Here is a 21,253-nt window from a genome sequence, read left to right on the forward strand (position 1 = left end):
ACTTGTCGTAGTGTAAGTGCTGAAACTGCATCAAATCCTTCAGATAGTGTTGTTTTAATGTGATATTTAAATGTTGTGTGTGTTCGTAACTAGCAGTATATGTTCAAGGAAGTGTTGAGAATGAAACTGTTCCTTCCTGTTTTTCACTGAGAAGTATGCATTTCAATCAATATGCACATAAAATATAACTTCATTTTTCTATTGGAAAGTGGTATTTGTGCTGTAACCTAGAAATCAGTTGTTTTTTCAGATCTAAGAAACATATTGAATCCACTTTTTTATGGTTACTGAAGCATTCCTCACTAATTCTGAGTTAGCAGTACCCATATTTAAGGTCAGAAACCTGACCACCTCATAGAGCAGGGGTTTGAGCGCTTCAAGCCTTTACAAAGACTCCCCCCGCAAAGATACTGATTTTTTCCTTTTTAATTCAGCATCATAAAGTTAGTAATTTGAAAGAGATGAGAATCGAGGAGCAGGGGAAGAACAGTCTGTTTTGGGGGAGCTAAAAGTTGTATGACAGTAGCTCTGCCATTGAAATTATTTTCTGTTTTGGAGGGGTACATGACAAGCTGGTTTTTTTGTTGTTTTTTTTTTTTTGGTTTTTTTTGGGTTTTTTTTGTTTTTTTTTTGGTTTTTTTTTGTGGTAGAAAAATGACTTAAACAGGAATTTGGTGTGGCTGTTAGTAAATAGTATGTTTTTCTTTCTTAACAGCTTTATGCTATTCCTTGGTTTCTTACAATGTTTACACGTGAGTATGCTTTCTTTTTCTGATTTAATTTTGTTGTATTTAATTTTTCTTCTATTTTTCCTGTGGAATGTATCCTTCAATTAAAGATAAAAGCTTCAGTTTTTAGTAGCTAATAGGYTAGCATTGTAGCAAGCATTAACAGGCACTTGAAGAGATTTTGAAGCATATTGGTACATACCTCAACTTGATGCTTATCTCAACAAATCATCTTTCTCCCCCTTACCTTCTTCCTTGGAGGGGAGGGAAAGTTGGTTTTGCTTGAAACGAATGTTATGCAACCTCACTATGTTTTGTGTAACTTTTTTAATTTCTTTCAGTTAGTCTTCTGATTGTGACGTGACTGTCAATTGTTATTTGCAGGAATGTGTGCGCTGCTATTTGAGTTGCAGCCATGCCTGTTGCTGCACTTCCTGTTCCAATTTGACAATTATGAATACCGTATTTTTTGAAGAAAAACAAGATTAAATTTGAGATGGACAAGGTTATGAATGTGTTATTGAAGGAATGTGAAATGGAAACCTTTATCTAAGAGATATCTTGTATTATATTTTCCCTACAGTCCTCATTTTATTTATACCTTAAATACTGTTACTACACAAGTACTACTGCACTGTGGTATTTCTACCYGTGTATTGCAAACGAAAGGAGCCTCAGAACTTTCTCCCCTCTCTGGAAAGTTAAAGTAAGCCTAGAAGGCAATCAAAAATACTATTTTGTTATTTAAGGAAAAAATACTTTTTCCTTAAAGATATCACTAATACTTTTTTTCATGTCAACATTGGCAGACTTGAATTTAAAAAAAAAAGTGGAGGAGGGAGTGAAAATTGCTAAGGATTATTTCAAAGAGTTTTTGAAAGACTTTGAAATATCAAAGAGTTAAGGATGATTCTTGACAGCAGTTCTCCAAGTTTTTGACCAATTCTTTTAGCTATCCATTCTTGTCAAACTTAACAAGAAGCATCACCTCTGCGAAGCTGAGAATTATTTCCTTGCTGATGAATTAAAATGTTGGAACTATTTAGTCAAAGGATACCTTATTTTAGGAGAGCTACCTTCAGCTTTACATGTAGATATATAGCAATTGTCTGTTTTTTGCCCTCCCTGCGTTTTTCCTTTATTCTGATTTTTTTATTTTATTACTCTATTCTGTCAATTTTCCTGTCTAATTTTAGGTAGTTGAGGTTACTGATTCACTCGTCAATGCCTTCATAATACTGAAAACAWGATGCATATCTCTTTCCTCATATTTATACTGCACAAAAAAAAAATCCTAGTGAGGGAAGATTGTTTAAGATTTTGAAAACCTGAATGTTTCTAAGTATGTAATAATAAAAGGAGATATTGATGATTTGCATAATTGTAAATTTACATATGAGAATAAATCAAAACAAATGTAACCCTTTTTGCTCCCAAATAAGAGAACAATAATCATGAAACAGGAAAGGGAGGAAAAAAGTGTACAAATTTACTTATTCTTTATGTTTTTATATAATAATTTAAATGCTTGTAGTTATAGTTATAATGCTTTTTATCAAGCAAGTAAATCTTAACTTTCATCTTGCCTGTCTTTTCATCACACAGATGTCTTCCCTTTGCACAAAATTTTTCACCTGTGGGATACGCTGCTGCTTGGAAATTCCTCCTTCCCTTTCTGTATTGGAGTGGCCATACTTCAACAACTGAGGGATCGACTTCTGGCTAATGGATTCAACGAATGTATTCTCCTTTTTTCGGACTTACCAGGTATGGAAAAATCTAAATCTTCTCCCTCCCTTTCCTTAATGCCTTGCTGATGACATCACGTGCTTCCATGTGCATACATATTTCAAATCTTACATGTGTTTTGGAATGTTTTTAGTATTCGGTAAGATTTAGGTAGGCTCTATGTCAGAATACTTGGGCCATAGCTAACAGCTGGAAGTTGTAATTAGGTGGGTTTTTTTGTTGTCATCAACAAGAACTGGGTTAGCTCTTCATCAGTACCTCCTTCCAAAATTTAGGGTGTTTTGAAACACTTGTGAGTGCTGAACTCTTTCTAGACATATGGAAACAGTGTAGCTGACTGGGGTTTCTTACTAAGGAGAAATTAGTGCTGTTGTTCTGAACACTGCTTTTCCACTTACTGATTCGAGTCATTTTTCTTTCAAAGTCAATGTTTTTTTGTGGAAGCAATGTTTCTTGTGCAAGTAATTAATACAAAAGAATTGTGGAAAACAGTATAGAAGCCATTAAAATTGCTCTGTGTTAAGGCAATTTGTATTTTAAATGTAAAGCTTTCAGAAGAACCATCAGAGTGGAGGCTCCATAATGATGGTTCACAAGTTCTGTCCCTCTGTTCAGAGGGACTGCTGACAGAGCCATTCAAACAAATGTCTCCTCACTTTTTCAAGTCCATCTAACTGTGGAGTTTGAGTTTTATTTCTGAGCAAGCTTCTAGTGAGAGGTGTYTGAACTAAGTCCTGTAAGCTGAAAGATGTATCTGTTTCTCACCAATATTTATATAATGCCATGTGAATTTGAAGTGTTTCACCTAAAATATATTCTTTTGCTTGTAATACTTCTATCTCTCCAATCTAGAAGTTTACTACTGTAGTCTAGGCCTGGAGAGGTTAATATAAAGAGGTGACACTGTTTTAACAGTGTAGCTTTTTTGTAGGAGAACCTTTAACTTTTGTGTGCGTTGAGTGGGCTTTATTACGTGACCATGTGTGCAATCCAAATGATAAATAACTTGAGCAGAAGCCTTTTTTTCCCTCCCTGAGGAAGTAAGTGACAGAATCAAGTTGGTAAGAACATTTAAGCTTCAATGCTCTTTTGCTAAGTACAGCAGTCTCCACAGCTGCAAGGTTTAAAAGGCTAATGGGGTATGGCTGCAAGAAGCCTCTCAGGTCACAGTTCCTTAACTATTTTGGGGGGTTCTGTAGATTCTCACAGGTGAAACCAGTTTCTCTAAATACTGTCAGAGTTTCTGTTTCAGTTTATGCCCCTGAATTTTCAAGGTAGTTCCAGAATTCTGCTGTCTTCTTGCTGAGTTGGTTATGCGATTGCTACTCTATTTTGCAGTTTATAAGGAATTTAAATTAGGCTGTTTCTTATAAGACTTTCTTCAAAAATGGCCTATAAGCTTAGTTATTTCAAATACCCTTAATAAATGTAACTGCATATGTTGAGATGACCTGAAAGGTGAGTGCTGAGTTAAAGGATCCTTTCCCTCTCCCCTCCTGCTCCTCATCTCTTACCTATATATCTTGTCTAAATATAGGTTTATTAATATTTTATTTAGTTTCTTGCCTAAGGTCATTTCTGATGCATTTTTTTCTTGAGTGGTTCTAAATTATATATTCCAATTTATCTTGGACTAACTGATTCACTGACAGTTAAAGCACTTGGTACTGAGATCATGTATTATAAGATTAAGGTTTTTATATATGTTAATACATATGGGTAMTGTATAAAATGGATATTTTATATACAAGTAATGGATAAAATCTGTAGTATTATAATGTGTGTATTTTTCTGCTGATCCTGGTTTATGCCAAGTTTGCTGATACTCCAATAGATAAAATTTCAGTAGAATAATGTTGATTTATGAAAAGGATTTTTTCATATTGTTCTCTGCAGCATTTTTGCATTCTAAGAGTTATCACAGTTGAATATTGTGAAAGGAATCCAAAGCATATTGTAAACTGACTGCTAAGGGAGGAAAGAATGAAAGTAAAAGTGCTAGTGTGACTTAAGACTTAGCTGGCCCTGTAACATTTTAAGTAGTCAGTAGCATTGAGTGTCTAATTTAACATGGCCTTGTGCTTTTTCTTTCTAACCTAAGTCTTATTTCTTTTGAGGAATTAGACTTCTTGTCACTTGTATCTTCCAACCAGGATATTCACTATCTTTGTTAAAATAAGTTGTGCACCATGCCTGAGAATTTATGGAAACTAATTTACAGACAACCTTCACGCAAATCTGAGTCACCCTGAGGAAGAGATTTGGTTGTTGAAAAGATCTGCAATAATTTCAATCTAAAATCAATTGCTGCTCAACAACCTGAAACTCTTATGGTTTTTAAGCTTTCTGTGCACCAGAATAGCTTATCTCTGGCTACCAGCAAAAGTGACCTACTGTCCTGTCTGRTAAAGCTTCTTTACTGCAACCTGGCAACTTTGTGGAATACACTTTTTTTAACACATTTCTTGTTCCTGCCTTAGTTCTAAAAATATGCATCTTCATTACTGAAAATACTGCTTTAAGGTTGTTGCACGTAATACAGTTCTAATTGTTGTTTAATGAAGTTAATGACAGAAAAAGGAATATAGTGTCATTATTGATTAATTAGTCATAAAAAACAATTACAATACCTATCTGTGCCATTGCACTGAGAGCAGTTCTGTGGCAGGCTGCCGTGTTAGGTTTTGGGTTTGCTGTGTTGTGAACTGACTCTTGGCAATGCTGTCTTATTCTGGAAATAGTTTGATCTAATGGAGATTGTGACATTATAGTGTTTATATCAGAAAATGTAAGCAGTCTTGTATGGATATGTAGCACCCATACAAATGCTTGCCCTTATCTTCTGTGATGGCTAAAAAAAACAGTGGTCCTGATTTGTGGGTTGTTTGTTAATAGTGTTGTCATCAAAGCCTTGTTTTCCTTTCAGAATTCCTTTGACCTTAATCACCTATCAATAGCAAAGCACTCACTTTTCATCTTTCACTTGCAAGTTAGCTGTAGCCCTAGCTAACATTATCTCTAAGGTAAAAATTTGAGCTGTTATTTTTAACAAAGTTCTTCTGTATTCCAATGTCTATACCCATAATTATGAGGAAAGAGAAATAATATGTGTGACTGCACTGCCTTGCCCTCCTTCATATTACTCTTTAAAATGCGCTTTCATGTCAAAGCTTAGCCATGAGCCATAGTATACCAAGACGTATTACAGTCTTTATATAATCTTTTCTGGTCGTCTTTTTCAGTGGAACATAGCATGTTAGAGTTACTTTGGCTGATTTATAGTAAACTTTTTCTCTTAGTACAGTCATCTATCATTCTGCCTCTTTCCTGGTCATCTGGTCACTTTTATTCATGCAGGACATGATATTATAACTGGAAAGAATTCTTCATAAATCCCCGTGACAAAACTGAGTCRAGCAGTTTTTGCGGTGGTTTTTAGTGCAAATCGAAGTGATGTGCCTTCATCAAACAAGGGCTTTAGACCATTGCCCTTTTGATGCACTAACTACTGCTTGTGGGCTTTCAAAAGCAAGAAAGGTTTGAATTGTTTGAATTCCTTTCCAGCAGCAGGGTAATTGCCACCTATGCTGCAAACTGCAGGATCAGCAAGTCATAGTAAGCAGTATTGAGTATCATGTACAGTCAACAGAATTGTTTATTCCAAGATACTGGAGGGATTGCTGAATGATGTACTCCCAAACCAAATAGCCTGTCAATGCAGTATTGAAATTACAGTACCTTGTCACAGCAATACAACATATAATCTCTCTGAGGATGTGATCTTCTCTTGCTTCTGCTTCTTATTCTTTTAGTATAATTCAGCACACTTCATATACACCTGCTATGTTACATTAAAAGATGTGTTATCTCCTTGATTTGACAGGACTTGTTGTCTTGAAAGCTCTCATATTCATGTGGAAAGTTAGGGGAGAAATAGGGCAATCTATTTTTATTACTAGATGAAGAAATTTAAAACTAACAAGTGATATTTATATRGATTTTGATTTTATTTTTCTTGAGATGCATTGAAAGGAGTGCTGATGTATGTAAAAACAAAAGACTGTCTATAAAACAATAAAATATCRTGATAATTGTGTAAATATGTAAAATGAAAATGATATCAAAAGAATAATTTTATTGACCTCACTTAGAGTAACCTTTCAGCARTAATAGGTATAGAGGTGATGGATAGAAGTGGCATTTTCCTTATTGGATTTGTCCCTTTATTTGAGTTCAGTATATGTTTTTGTATGACATCTAAAAAGAAAAGGTCTATGGCATTTAATGTCTTTCTCCTTGCAGCAGCACTCACAAGATCAAACTGACTGACCTGTTCTGCTTGCCTGCATTTCTAGTACAAAGGTCTCCTTGCCTGGTTATGTGGCTGTGCAGGGAAAGCTGAGGCCAACTGGCAGGGTAGTGATAAATTACTTGTGATGGAGGGATCAAACCAGACACTTCAAGACTACTTCCAAAATGCAGAAGCAGTTTATTCTGGCTGTATTTATTTGTGTCCTCTTACCCAAGCRAAGACCTCTGGAATTAATGGCACACAAAGGCTTGGTTTGTGTGATGTCATTGAATAAGAGCTATTCATTACGTTTTGCTTCAGGAATCACTTAACTAGCTGTGAACGCCATTGTGCTTCTACTTAAGCTGTAAAAATAATTCTGTGGGTTTTTCACAGGTGTGGGGCTTTWAAACTGATGTTTTGATATAACTTCTACTTCAAGTGCAGCTTCTCTGCTCTATCTCCTGTGATAGTAAACAATGAATATATATCTGATATGTGATGGTGCATACTGAATATACATAGCTTGAAAAGCAACCATGTTAGGTGAAGCATCCTTTTCAGAGACTATTGATGGAGGGGGCTTCTTGGTGTGGAGTGGTAAATCAACATGGAAGAGAAAAGTGAGTAATACCCTAGAAGTTTAGGTTAGAAAAGGAACAGAATGTTTAGTAGGTTTAATATTGGGGTGGAGCCATGGTGAAACTGCGGTCTTGGTATCATTTTCCATTCTGACTTTTTCAATACCTGTTGAGTGGATGGGGACAGGTCTTGATGCTGAGTAATGATGTAAGCACCTTGTGGCCTAGAATTATTTCTCCTAATGTTTGATTGAGTAAAAAACTCAATCTCTGTCAAGCTAAAACTCTTAAAGACTAATGTTTTAAAATAAAACTAGGAAACTAATGACTTCTAGTTGCTGCATATTTGGGTACCAACTTAGACTTTTTGAAGTTCAGGTGCCTTAAAAAAAGACAGGCTACTTTAAGATATACTAGAGCTTGAAATGAGGATGTATTTTTTAATATTTTTTTGTCTGTACCTCACAGTTAATGATTCCATGTTATATAGCACATTTTCATTGTAGCTTTTTCTAGCATATATTTTGTATGAATAAAAAACAATAGGTATGCACTTCAGATTGGAGAAAAATGGGAGAGGAACCTAGGGAGGCAAGGAGATCTTCATGAACGAGCAGACCCTCCCTGTCCTTTCTAGATATCTTTGTTCATGCTGAAGCCTTTGAGATTGCTTCAGATGGGTTCTTAGAAGGATGATCTGTTGTTTGCATATGACACGTGCCGTGGCGCCTGAGGAGGTACTTTACATTTGCTTGGTCATAGTCCTGGTTGACAGTTCTGATGTAGCAGCAGTATGCGCTGAATGATAGTTAAGCTTCTAGTGTTGTCTGATTTGAGACACAGAATATACTTAAAAGTAGGGAGAACAGAGGCAGGATTAATACTTACAGGCATACAAAATATTGGGCTAATAAAGGGCATTTAATCAAGGATTGAATAATTTGATGTATGTTTGAAAGAGGATTCTGAAAAAAAAAATCCAAGTAGCAGACCCTTATTTGGTAGTCAAATGGCAGGGAAAACATTTTAGCCAGCCCAACTGCAAAAGACTGTCATGCGTTGTTTATTCACTGTGATCTTTCTAAAAGGATATTTCAAATAAAATAATAGTTTAATGTCTGTTTAAACTCCAGTCTCCTGAAATTAAGTTCTTTTTATTTATCCCTTGTTAGGTGATAAATATTGATCATTCCCTTCTTTCTTGGTCTAGATAAATGTTGGCCATTGTGTGTGTATGTATATACAATACATACATATATGTTTGTCATTAGTTGGGGACCGCAAAGTAATTGTTGTGTTTTTATTTTGTATTACTGTAGCAGATGATTTAATCATTAGGCTTTTGGCCTCAAACCATTCAAAATTTGCTTTTGTTCCACAGAATTTCATTTTTAGACATGGCCATTGGCCTCTAGAAATGGTTCTTAGGAGAAGAGAGAAACATATCAGGGAATTGCAGAATAACAGATGACTAAATTAGCAGTTTCATTTGCATCCTGAAGTGTGAGAACTGGGTGGTTACCTTTAGCAAAAAATACTGCTGCATTTTCCAGTTCTGAGTGGATTTTTGTATTATGCAGCTTGGTTTTAGCAGATACATTTTGATAGTCTCTCTCAATATGTAACTCAATTTAATTCTGCTTTTGTCTTTTACTAACTTTCTGTTGAACTGTATGTTTCCTATTCCTTCTCCTAGTTCYTAGTTTTAAACTTCTGACCTAAGAACACATATAAGCATGCTGGTTTTAATGAGATTAAAATATGTACTTAAGGTTTTATCCTATTGAAGACAACTTTCTGATTGGGAGACTAATGGATGGCATGTTAAGATTTTAAACCAAGTAGTTTATCTCATCCAACTAGAATTTTCTTCCTGAGGTTTTGATTTCAGCTTCTTTTCTCTCCTCACCCTGGTAATGACTGGGATATCTGGAGTTAGCCCCTGGTCGATAGCAAAACATGTGTTTTGAGACTGAGATTGCAGACAGCAGAAGCAGAATGGACAAATTTCTTGTAGTGGTAAAAGGTAGATGCTTTTTTGTTGCATCCTGCTGTAAGATGGATATGTGTGGGTTTTATATCAGTACAGAAATGATATTTCTGTTAGTACCGCTTATTTTTTTCCTATTCCAGTTTATTTTGGGATACTTCCCCCTTGACAAGTGTTTGCTATCTGCCCAATTTCTGTTACATTTGGTCACATAAAGTATGTTACTCCTTCAGCCAGAATGTTCTCCTGTGAGGTGTTTTCACTTTTATTTTATTTTGCCAGTAAACTGTTCTAAAACAAATCTGTTGTATGTGTCATTAGGCACAATAATGTTGAGATTTCCTGTTCTCCAGCAAAGGAGCAGTTAGCTTTGTCAAAGCAACAGGCCAAACAGTTCAAAAACTTTCTTTTGCTGGAAGCTTTCAGTTTGACTTGTAGCAGCAATATAGCTGACAAACTGGACGCTTGGTCCAAAAGTCCTTGCGGAGCATGAAACACGTGCTTTCAATCTCCTACTGCATGTACTTATGTTTGAGTCCCCAGTATGATATGCAAAGCATTTAATGAAGATAATTTCCTCCAACTAGGGTTTGATCTTTGTTTCCACAATTGCTTTGTTTTGTAGTTCTTTAAGACTTCTCTGAAACTGTTTGTTTCTACAAAAAAATAGCCTGTGTTAGTTGCTTGTAAAAATTCCCAAGCGTTTTATGAACAGAATAATATTCATGAAAATGGAGCGCTTTTAGGACAGAGCAGGAGAGGTATAGATGGATATACGTATGTATGTTTAGCAATATTGCAGCTCAGTTAAATGGCCTGGTTTATTCATACTTGCATTTCTTGTTTGTTCTTTAAATCCTTGGTCAGAGATTGACATTGAGCGTTGTGTCCGTGAGTCGATCAACCTATTTCGCTGGACCCCAAAGAGYGCTACGTACCGCCAGTACGCGCAGCCTCCACGACAGGGCGGTGAAAGCAACGGCGCGAGAAGTTCCCTGTCCTGCCTGTCAGCAGATTATCAGGAAGCACCTAAAAGTGACCTGGTAAGTGCCCTCAACTGCCTGTTTTTGGCCTTGGTACAGGTGGTACCAGATATATGGTTGGCCCTTGGAAAATTACACTCCCCTCCTCCATTTTCAAATATATTTGTTAACCTTACTTTCATTTGTTATGAACATATTTGGGAGTTTTTGTGTTTGTCTTTTTTCAATAACTCTGAGGAGCTTATAAAAATCTTGATGTGAAAGCAGTCATGATAAATAATTATATTTGGATAACTTTCATATGAGATCATTTTTTGAGGTTTAAAATACATTTGGGCTATGTCTGCTTCTAAAGAGACCAAAGGAGGAGGTACAAGGTAAATCGATTATTTTGTTTACTACGTAGTTAGGTTGTTGCTCAGTTTAAAATATTAGTTAATGTGATTATTCATCCTACCTGACAATTTGAAGTGAAATAATTAGGTTTTTTGTTTGTTTTTCTACAATAAAGAGCTAATATAAAATTTGTAACTGGTAAACTAACTTTTCTTTCTCAAACAGCTTCTGTGCAGAACTGCTATTACTGTTCAGGTGGGGTAGTCCAACTCAATACAGGTGATTTTAGGTTTCTTGTTAACATTAATGTTGTCAGGATGTGTTCAAGTGTTCTGGATTTTTGTTTTGTTTTAATAAAAACAATTTCACAAATGTTCATTGTTGCGTCGAAAAGCTCTAGGTATCTGCTAGTCATCTGGGCGGTGCAGCCACTGGAGTCTGCTTTGAACTCGTTGTTTATTTGCAAGCTAGATTCAAGTTATCACTCTATAGCCCACCTAACTTTGTACTGATGTTTCAACTTTGTTGATATGTTGATACATAAGAGTAAGATTTTTCACAATGCATGCTTCTGCTATCCTAGCCTTCTTATTATTTAAATTTATCAATTAGTGGGCAGTGTTAGAGGCTCTGCAATATTATTTTCATGAAAAGTGCAGTGAATAGGATTAACTGCTRTGAAATGTACTCCCTTTTTCCAGCTTTTCTTTTTTTCTTTTTTACATACTTTCTGTTCAGCCATGATATTCTCTACTGCATATCTATTGCTCTTTATCTTTTAGTTTTTGATGTTGGAGTGACCACTTTGTTAATTTACTGTTTTGAACTATGGCTTCTTTGAAGTATATGCCAATAAAATTATTTCTTGTGACAGGTATCTGCCTCTCCCATCTCCTGCTTTTTAGGTTCTGTGTTACTGTTTGTTACCGCAGCAGGCTGTTGTTCAGGGCTAATGTGTAAAACCACAAACAGGCTTTATTCACAGAAAGAATAATTTCCCAGTGAAAACTGGGTAACTGGGAAGCAGTGAAGGCAGTGGGCAACTCTGGCTGCTTTTTCTATTTTCACATGTCAAGTTAAAGCTATGACTCAATTATTGTGGCAGATAATGTCTGTATTATTTCTGTATTTATCTTTCTCAAGAAAAAACAGTAGATAAGAGTATATCTTCATTAAGAAGCTATTCAGTTCAGCAAAACAAGGTTCCTTTATTTTTTCAATAAAACCTGATGTTTGTTCCTCTTGTGAGATAGATCATCTGAAGTTAAGGATGATGGTCATTTGAAGTCAGTCCTTTCCTTSCTCTCAGTGCTATAAATCAATATGGTCTTTTAAGGAAATGAAGCACTTTGGTTTTCCTTTTGCTCTCTATTAATATGAGAATTGATTCATGACTGTTGATTCATGTGGTAGGGGAAAAATAAGTGTATCTGCCCTATTTGTTACAGCCTTGTGCATTTCAGCCCATACAATAAGCGAGATCTTGTTCTGAAGGTACCAAGAGGGCTTTTTGAAGGAACAAAGGGCAGCAAGTTTATAYAAAAATTTGAAAGACCTTAGTGGGTCCTCTAGTTAAGAGTTCTTGTGAAAAAAAAAAAAACAGACCCAATGCTGCATTTAAACAAGGTTGCCCTGGGCATTGTCCAATTGGATCATGAGAAATTTCAAGGATGGAGATTATACAGTCCCTTTGTGCAGCCTGGTCACATGCCTGGGCTTAATYCTAATGATAAAAATGTTTTTGCATTTGTGCTAGCTTGTCTTAATGTTGTGATACAAGACAGTACATAAACAAGCTTTCTCAGTCCTGAGCATGTCCTTGTGCCTTTCTGTGTCCGAGCAAAATGACGAGGCTCACAAGTACGAAGGAATGAGAAGGGTGAGAGAGCAGCGGTCATGTACTGAAGTAGAAAATAAAACAAGATTTCTTCTTGTAGTAGAGGGGGGAAAATTGCATCATTTTTGCTCAAGCAAAACTTCTTTTGGTGTTCCTCTGTTTCCTGGGAATTGTACCGAGTCTTTCTTTCTGGTAACTAGGCTCATCCATTTCATTATTTCCAAGAAATCAAGCTAATGATTTTGGAATGTTATAGAAAATAAAAATAAATGCTGTATCTTCTATTGCTTCTCTTTACTTCTCTTTACTTGTTAGGCTATCTCCGTGATAGTCAAACATTTTGAATCATTTGCAGCRTAACTGCTGCTTGTGTTTATTCTGAAGCTTTAGAGAGTTGAACTTGTGTAATATTGTAATTTTTTAGTTCATGTTGTAGAATGTATTGTAATTTATACCTAAATAAAAGAATATATTCAGTTTTTTCTTTCAAAAAGAAAATTAACCAYGTCTCACCTGAATAGCAGAGAAGGCAATTGATGAATGAAGCTTGAAAATTGTAGCTCTTTACTGTCATTACTGTCTTCTGTCAGATGGACACATGTAAATATGAACCAAGTGTGTTATGGTTCTGTTGGGGACATAGTTCAGATGGTAAAAACTTGTAACTTGAGCCAGTAACTGTTTATATGTCTATATAGCCTGTTTCATGTCTCTGGGTATTTGTCTTTAGAAGATTATTCTGATTTGAACAAATTTGCCAAGAAAAATTCTTGTTATTCTTGATAAAAARGTGTGGAGGGTTTTGGAGGTGTTGGTTTTTGTTTTGTTTTCTTTAGGGAGATGAGATTTTTTTTATTTTTATGACCTTATTCCTAGAGCTATATTTTATTCTTATTTCTTCAGTTCTGTCCCCTAATGCGGTTTGCTGTTATGGGAAATTTTTTTCTGCTTGAAAGCAGTGGAATCAGAGTGCGGTCTGTATAGGGCTTTGGAAAAGCCTGTTGTGTCCTTGCTGATCTGTCTAGTTCTTAAAAAGCTATGTCCTTCTCTCCTCTTGTCTAATGGTTACTATGTGGAACAAGTGGTCTGCGCTGTGCTTATRTCTGCAGTTTTACATTGATTGTCCATGTCTGTATTTGAGGATGGGGCGAGTAGGAAAAAAAAGTATTTGAAAACCAAGTGGTGGGTTTGCCTCTAAATGTAGTTTATGACTTTTTGAAACWTAAGTGTTCAGTATATTCTAAACACTGTCTCCTACTTTCATATTTTCTTGTAAACTTGTTTTCTCTTATATGCTTTTAATTGGCTTCTGAAATATTTGTGTGGCTTCAGAAATAACTGAACATTGCAGTGCTTTTAATAGTAATAATGTGAAATATTTGCCTCAGGTGAACACTTTTTCTCCTAAACTAGCAGCTGGTAAAAGCAGAAGTATTTTAACTCTAGTATTTTCTACTTTTTGTTTTGGAGGCATCTATTTGCAACTTCATTAATAGGCTTGGGTGTTCTTCCTCCCTCCTTCCTGGACTTGTGTGTCGCTTAATCTTTTACTCTCTCRGCCAGTAAGCCTATTTCTAATCAGATAAAATGTCAAGGAGGAAATAGTTTCAAAAAGAATGGATCCATATCTTAAGTGGATTTGCATGTTTTGTTTTCATCTGAGATTTTGAGTGAGAACAGTGGTGAGAAAAGCACTTTAAATTCACTTTTGAATTTTGATTCCGATTTTCTTAAATTTGTTACTGTAATTTGTTCTTGGACAGCATGCTGTGTGTGCTTTTGTTTTTGTTTTTAACCCTCTGATGCTTGGGGTTTTATTTCTATGCCCTAGAAAACCCCCAAATGTTGTACAGATTTTATTAAATGTCTGGGAGTCGGAAAGATTGCTATCAGCTGTCATTTAAGACTTTTCTGCTATGCTAGACATACAGATGGGAGAATGATAAGGGTCTTGATTTTTCTTTTTTTTTCTCCTGCTGCTTAATCTCTTTTCAAGGTAAGGAGTTCTTGGTCATGAAGGTATAAAACTAGAGAAAATATCAGCTCTTGGCTGGCATTCTCAGACAGATGTAAATGCACTGATCTGGTTCAGCTTTTCCTTTTGGATGGAGGAAAAAAAGGGAATCTGTGACTTAATAGCTAAATTAAGCAGTAGAAAGATGGGAAACACTTACGCTTTATCAAAGATGGTAGGAGCAGAGTTTCCTGATGAGAACTTGGGTATGCATACAATCGAGTGATGCGCTGCTTTCAGATGTGCGTTCAGACCTATTCRCTATTGACTAAATATGGCAAAGTTGCATTGCTGCCAATATCCRCTAAGTACATAAGACAGGTTTGTGACAGTAGTGATCTGTTGTGCTCTGTTTCAGGTTTTCACACTTTGTGTAGGAGATCTATTCTTGCTTTCTTCTTTACTTGTTTTGCTATTCAGTAGAAAGTCCATTTTCAACTGTATATGCAGTTCTCGTTGTGCAAAGATATGTCTGAATCCTTGTTAAGATGCAATTTAAAGTTTCTAGTTTATTTAGAGGTCTCTGCTTTTTTATGATTTTAGAAGCTTAAGCTGGTGGATAGACAGATCWCTGTTTAAGCATTTCATATTTGTCTCTGGCAGATGGTTTTTGGGTTTAYTGGAAGCATCAAAACTTTCCCTGGGTGTTGGTTATCTCTCCAAAGGTTTTCAATATTTTTAAGTCAGGCAGACAGCAACCCAAATGGTGAGTACAAGGCAGTTGCAATTTCCATGGCTTTACTTTGATTCCCTTGTTTTTGATGGTCTCCTCGGCTGGATTTGGCTGCTTTTTCAACTCTTCAGCAGTTCCAGAAGAACATCCTCTCATCTCCCTGTGTACTCTCATTCCTACTTTCTTCTAGCTTTGGAACTAAYCTGATACTTTGCTGACCTTGTGTCTGAGCTCTAACACATGGAATACCAACTGATTAATGGCAGGTTATTGGTGTTGTCTAAATTGTCATCTTTTGCACCCCTTGGACCTCCTAATTTTAAAGCTGTTTTTGTCACTGTAGCATTTAACTGGAGAGCTTAACCAAAGAGGACCGAAGGGACGTTTTCTACTTGCAGAGTTTAAGTGACAAACTAGATGAATACCAGTGTTTTTCCAGTACTGTGCTTCTTGTTGGTCATTAGGTGTTTGTCATATATAAAAAAGGAAGACAAGGAGTCACAAAAGTGTATGCCTGAAGATGTGAGCCAATATAGTAAGCTATTTAGAAGAGCAAATGATTTSTTAATTCAAATGATGTGTTTGAAGCTGTAGTTACTAGTTGTAAGTATTGATGCAGATCTCAATGATTTTGATTCAAAATACTATATAGTTAAAATTGAGCAAGTACTGAGATTCAGATGGTCTTGGAAAATTCTCAGTGTTCTGCAAGTAAAATTAATTAAAGAAAATGGTRGAGCACTTACTCCTACTTGATTTTAGAAAAGTGAGTGAACTTTGGTGGCTTTTGCTGATAAATGATAAGGCAGTAAATCAATTGGCAGGATAGATGAAACAGGAAACTTGGTAAATTACTGATTTTGAATGTTTGGTGTTTGKTGCTGTGAATGTAGATGGGGCAGGCGGAGCCCTCTCTGTCGCAGCCTTAGGCRCAGGTCCTGGCTGCACTGATTGTCCGAGCGGCTCTTCCTCGCAGGGCTGGCGACTCTGCCCTCTTTGAAGCTTAAAGGCTGCTTGACCTTTTCGATGTCCAGTGATTAGAATTCTAGGAATGATTAACAAACAGGTGTTTTCTTCCATCTTTCCATTTGTAAACTTAAAGATCTAGCCAGTGCTGTCTATTTTGAGAGACTGTTCTTTGACTCAGGAATTTTGGGAGTTTTTAAGGTCATATTTCAGGTTCAATAGTCTTTGAATTAAATGTTAGGGATTTTATTCCCCTTTTTCTTCARTTTTGACATGCTACTGGTTTACTACTAATTAAATCACATGCAATAGCCACTTCAGGGTAGAATATGGAAACTATTCTAACCAAAGAATGAATTCTTTACAATAGGAAGGATCAGGTCCATAATAATGACTTCATTTTGAAGTTTTCTCCCTTCTGCTTCYCAGAGCTCTGTCCTAGCTGTGGTGGTGGTGTTGGGTGTTGTGTTGTTTTGGTTTGGTGTTTTGTTTTGTTTCTTTCCCTTCTCCACATTTTTCTCTCTCTTCTTGAACTCTTCCTTTAGGGTAACCTTGAATCTAGGATTCCATCACATCCTTCTCTTTATATCTCAAACAAGACTCARTGTCTTGTTTTTCCTCAGCTGAGGCAGTTTGCTGTGTTTTTATGACCTAAATATTTTAGTAAGTGCCTTGAGAGGATGCAAAAGATTGTCCTGAAGGCAGTTTTTGCTGCTGTTGAAAGCTCAGTACAATTTCAGTATGAATTGATTAGATGAAATGAATTAGTTGTTTAGATCAAATGATTTAAGTCTTTCTGAACGTTTTTGATAGACATCACAGCACTTAAGTAYTTTTTTCTGTGACAAAGGACAGTGTACAGTTGTAGTAATAACTTGRCTGGTGGCCTATGTTTTCATGTCCGTGTCATCTTAAGATAGTAACACTAACAAATGAGAGAAGCAAAATAAAATGTAGCGTCTTGGGCAGAGTGGACTCAACGAGCAACTCTTGCCAAAGGTTCTGCGTGGAAGACAACATATATTGYTTAATTCTGCTGTCTTAAAGCAGTTTGTGTAAATGTGGGTGAGAGCATTTAAGTGAATGTGTGTAGGGAACACATAGCACTCCTCTTAATAGTCTTTAGCAAAGATAGACTGAGCAGCCTGCTTTGTGGTGAAGAACTGAAAGTATCCCAGAGCACTGATGATATGGACAGTCATTCACAAAATAGGAATTGTAAGTAGCAACAACAGTTGAAACCTAAAATATGGTTGCCTAAAATGTGTGAGTGTTTTTGTTTTTGTTTTATTTTTTTCATCCATAATTGTCAGCCTAGAGATGCATCATCTCATTGTGGAGGAGGAGAAATTGTTCTTCCTGCTTCAGTCTGAGATGGGATTTTATTTTTCTAATAATACGAGGGGATCTCTAGCATTTTGTATTCTTAAGTTTTCCTATATCTCTTTTTTCCTTCCTTGTAAAATAATGCAATTTCCAAATCCCAAGGGAACAGTATCTATTAAGAGGAAAAAGGTGCCAGTGCAACAAGAGCCTTGTGAGACTGTGCTCCTCATGTTTGCMGTTAACACCTGTATGTGTGTTTTCAGGCACAACTAGATTATGACTTAATTTTAGAATTTAAAATGTTTCCCTAAAGTAGTGGTAAGTTTGCCCCTTTTATCAAAGCAGAAGTGATAACAAATGAGACTTTGCTGCCTGCCAGCCTGGCTGCACTCTAGGAATAACTCCCCCCTCTGCTCTCCTGGTTCTGCWTATTCTCACAGGTATGTTAGTCCAGGGGGAAAAAGAGATTTTCTTAAGAGCTACTTAGGCAATGTTCACATACATTTTGGAGACTGCAAAGARGCCAGGCTACACTCTAGGTCATTATGCTTTCTAAAACATCCTTGGGTCATAAGATCAAGACAAAGAGCATAAGTTGCACAAAAAGCAAGGCTTGTGTCATCTATGGGACAGACCACCTTTTTCTTTCTAAAATATTTATCATTAGAATGATCCCCTTCTACTGTAGGTCTCTTTCTGCCAATAACAGTGAATTATACTTTCTCAGTTGGTGCCCAAGTAAAGCACTTAGATCTGTCAGATTTCAGGGGACCAATGGGAGTCATTATGTTTGTTTAAACTGAAGCAAAAAATCCTCCAAAATAAACCTACAAGACAGAATGTTCTTAAGAGATKAAGGGTTGCCTTAATATCCTTAATTATAAAGGATATTAGCAAGAACAGGGGAAATACTCACTTGGAACCACACTTGTCATGATGGGTTTCAGTGCATAAAATGTTTTTTAGAAGATGCAGCTAAAATCCACAATGTTCAACTTTGATATTATTTAATGACTTGGAAACTGATTTTGCCTGTGGTGAAAACTGCTTTTTGATAAAAACAGGTTGGTAATGACATGGTCTGACTGGCCAGATGTCTACAAATTTGTCCYAAAGGGTCCTATTTTCATGTGTCCTCCATCATTTTGGCACTTGTTTCCATCTGACTGTTATGTCTAGACTTATATAAAATAAGTCTACTATATACCGAGGTATTTACGCCACAACTTGTATGATGAGGAACTTTGAAACATCTTTTCAAAGTTTCTAAGTCTTGAACTCCAGATTTTAATTATATTGACTTTCAGCTGAGATTTCTTCTATAATAAATTTGTTGCAATAAGAAATGYGATCTTCAAAGGGAAAAAGGGCAGGGGGAACCCTGCTTCTGCTTAGATAAAACCGTGCTTTTCATGGCTAAAAAATTGTTCTATGGYTCCCCTGCTTGTCAGATGGGACTGATAAGTTAAGGTCCAGTAGAACTGGAGATACTTATTTTCTCAAAATGTAATGAAATGCTTTTAACTCTAAAGCCTAATGGAAAGATAGATAGGAGTAATGATTGTGCCAGCCACATGTCCTGGAGTGCTTTAATCTTTCTGCAGCTCAGCTTCTAATTTGAGAATGCTTAAGCAGTTTTAATTCGTAATGTATATATAAAAAAAAAAAAATCCTAATGCTCATTTCTTTTTACTGGGAGCAATAAATCCATGTGAGTTAGGTATTTCCAGGTATTAAAAGAAGTTGGGTAAGAAGAACAAGTACTTGGAAAGTAAAAAATTTGAAGTGTTGCCAGGGAAACTTGTGGGAGGTGACTGGATTGCAAACTTGAGCGTTAATACTCTTCTTGTCCTATACTCTTTTGCCAAATAAGCAGCCTTCCTTGATGAGCCTTCCTTATTAGAAGTTGCTGACTTATCTAAAATAAGATTCTGCTTTGAATATCGGATATGTTAAAAAGTAAGTCAGTTTCTTTGCTTTGTTATGACTTGAAACACACACTGCTAGACCTAAAAAAAAAAAAAAAAACCCTTGAGCAGGAAACTAAGTATGTCTGCATTGGTATGTAAATGTATTCCTTTCATAATTTTTCTTTTTGAGCAGTAATATGAAGGTCATCTCTGTATATATGGATGCAGTTCTGTTTTAGTACCGTACTCAGTGTGCRGTTTCTTATAATAACTGTGAAACCATGCTGCCGTGAAAACACGGACAAAGCAGTGCAGTACAGGAGTATGTGTCTGGATTTTTTTAACTGCCCAATGACCTAAAAGAGATATCTTTTATAAAAAAAAAAAAAAAAAGAATGTGGAGTTGTTAGTTGGTTCTTTTTAGAAATTATGTGCAATGTCTACATTAGAAAAGAAACTTTTTCTAGGTACTCTGGGTTTTTGGAACATATCTTCTTTGCATATGTAGTAATAAGCCTCACTGAACATGAAGGTTCATTTTGTGAGTTCGACTTACATTCCCTTCCTTGTGAAAATCAAACCAAAGATTGTGGCTGTCAAATTTGGTAAGATACTCAAGAATGTGTTCTCACCTGAAGTTGATAAGACTGCCCTGAGCCTGAATTTTGATGTAATTAGTTTCCAGATACACAGCTGCATATTGACTATTTATTGGATATTTTTAAAAAGATTATTAGTGACCATAGACTTTTTCTGAGGAGACGGCTAACTTTATTCAAAATGATATAAAACAAGGCCCGTAAGGGTGGGCTGATGGATCCATTAATCTGAAGTTTGTTAGAAGAGTTTGACTTTSTTTTTTTTYYTTTTTTTTTCTTTTCCTCCCATTTAATCCAAGGAATTTCCTGGGATTACTCCTTAGGAATTCAGTTTAGGGCAGCAAGGGGGCTTGCTGTGGCCTCAGTCACATTATTTCTTGTACAAAAACAGGACTGTCTGTTTTATGGAAACACACAGTAGGGGTCTATTCTGTTGAAACAAATAATGTATTATCTAGAAACCTGAGCATCTTTCTGATTATAATGTATTGTGACTTCTATTATCCTCAACTTGGGAGAAAATTATGTGCTGAGACTAGCAATTTCTGAGTTTTCATGTTTTAAACATTGTAGTGCACAACGGAAAAGCCAGCTTGGTGAGTTAATACATTCCCTGAAGCACARTAGCCTCTGTCTTTAATTTCAGTGCCTTTTGATATCTCACTTTGCTACAAAGGTATTTATAAGTGCACACTAGCTGGCTAGGAAGTCTTTTTCTAGGACTTTATTTGGGAAATAATAGAGCTGAATCTCGTGTCTTTGTTCTCCCTACTGCATTCATGGCATTCCTCTCTAAACTTGAAATTCATTTTGTTTAGAAACTGAAACACTAGAGCTAACAAGAATCAGTTGAGCTAATGCTAAGTAGGGCCTCAATTTCCTTCAGTGTTATTACTCCTGTTCACTTGAAATTGCTCATGGGCTTTAAACACAGTGATTGTGGTAAACCAAAACCAGGTAAGAGATGCAAGATTTTTTTGAAACTTAACATTTACTGTTGTGATGTTTCTAGTGCCTTTTTTGACTGTGCATATCTATTCGTTCTCTAAAGTAATACACTATAACATTAGCTCCTTTGGTGACTAATTTTTTTCTTTCCAAAGTCCATCTATTTATGCCCATGCTTTTAACTTCTGAACAACTGCAGAGGACACAAAGGACTCCTCATGAGAAAGGAGTTAGCCATTAATGTATTTTTTTCCTCAAAAATAAGAGATCAGAATAGTCTGAAGATTCTTTCTGAAAATGCTCTCTATAACAGCTTTGTTCA

At 36.0% G+C, this 21,253-nt stretch overlaps 1 protein-coding gene across 2 annotated transcripts in view; it reads left to right on the top strand.

Annotated features, from left to right (window-relative positions):
* The window catches only part of TBCK (TBC1 domain containing kinase), an 81,301-nt gene that overhangs the window by 47,865 nt on the left and 12,183 nt on the right, over nucleotides 1–21,253 (top strand). For both annotated transcript variants that reach the window (XM_026050868.1, XM_026050869.1), the window contains exons 21-23: nucleotides 716–752; nucleotides 2,334–2,495; nucleotides 10,207–10,382. In XM_026050868.1, coding sequence (XP_025906653.1) covers nucleotides 716–752; nucleotides 2,334–2,495; nucleotides 10,207–10,382 — 375 coding nt within the window. The remainder of the gene's footprint in view (nucleotides 1–715; nucleotides 753–2,333; nucleotides 2,496–10,206; nucleotides 10,383–21,253) is intronic.

This window comes from Nothoprocta perdicaria, unplaced genomic scaffold, assembly GCF_003342845.1.
Source record: "Nothoprocta perdicaria isolate Ctin4 unplaced genomic scaffold, notPer1 scaffold_71, whole genome shotgun sequence".
Taxonomy (NCBI): domain Eukaryota; kingdom Metazoa; phylum Chordata; class Aves; order Tinamiformes; family Tinamidae; genus Nothoprocta; species Nothoprocta perdicaria.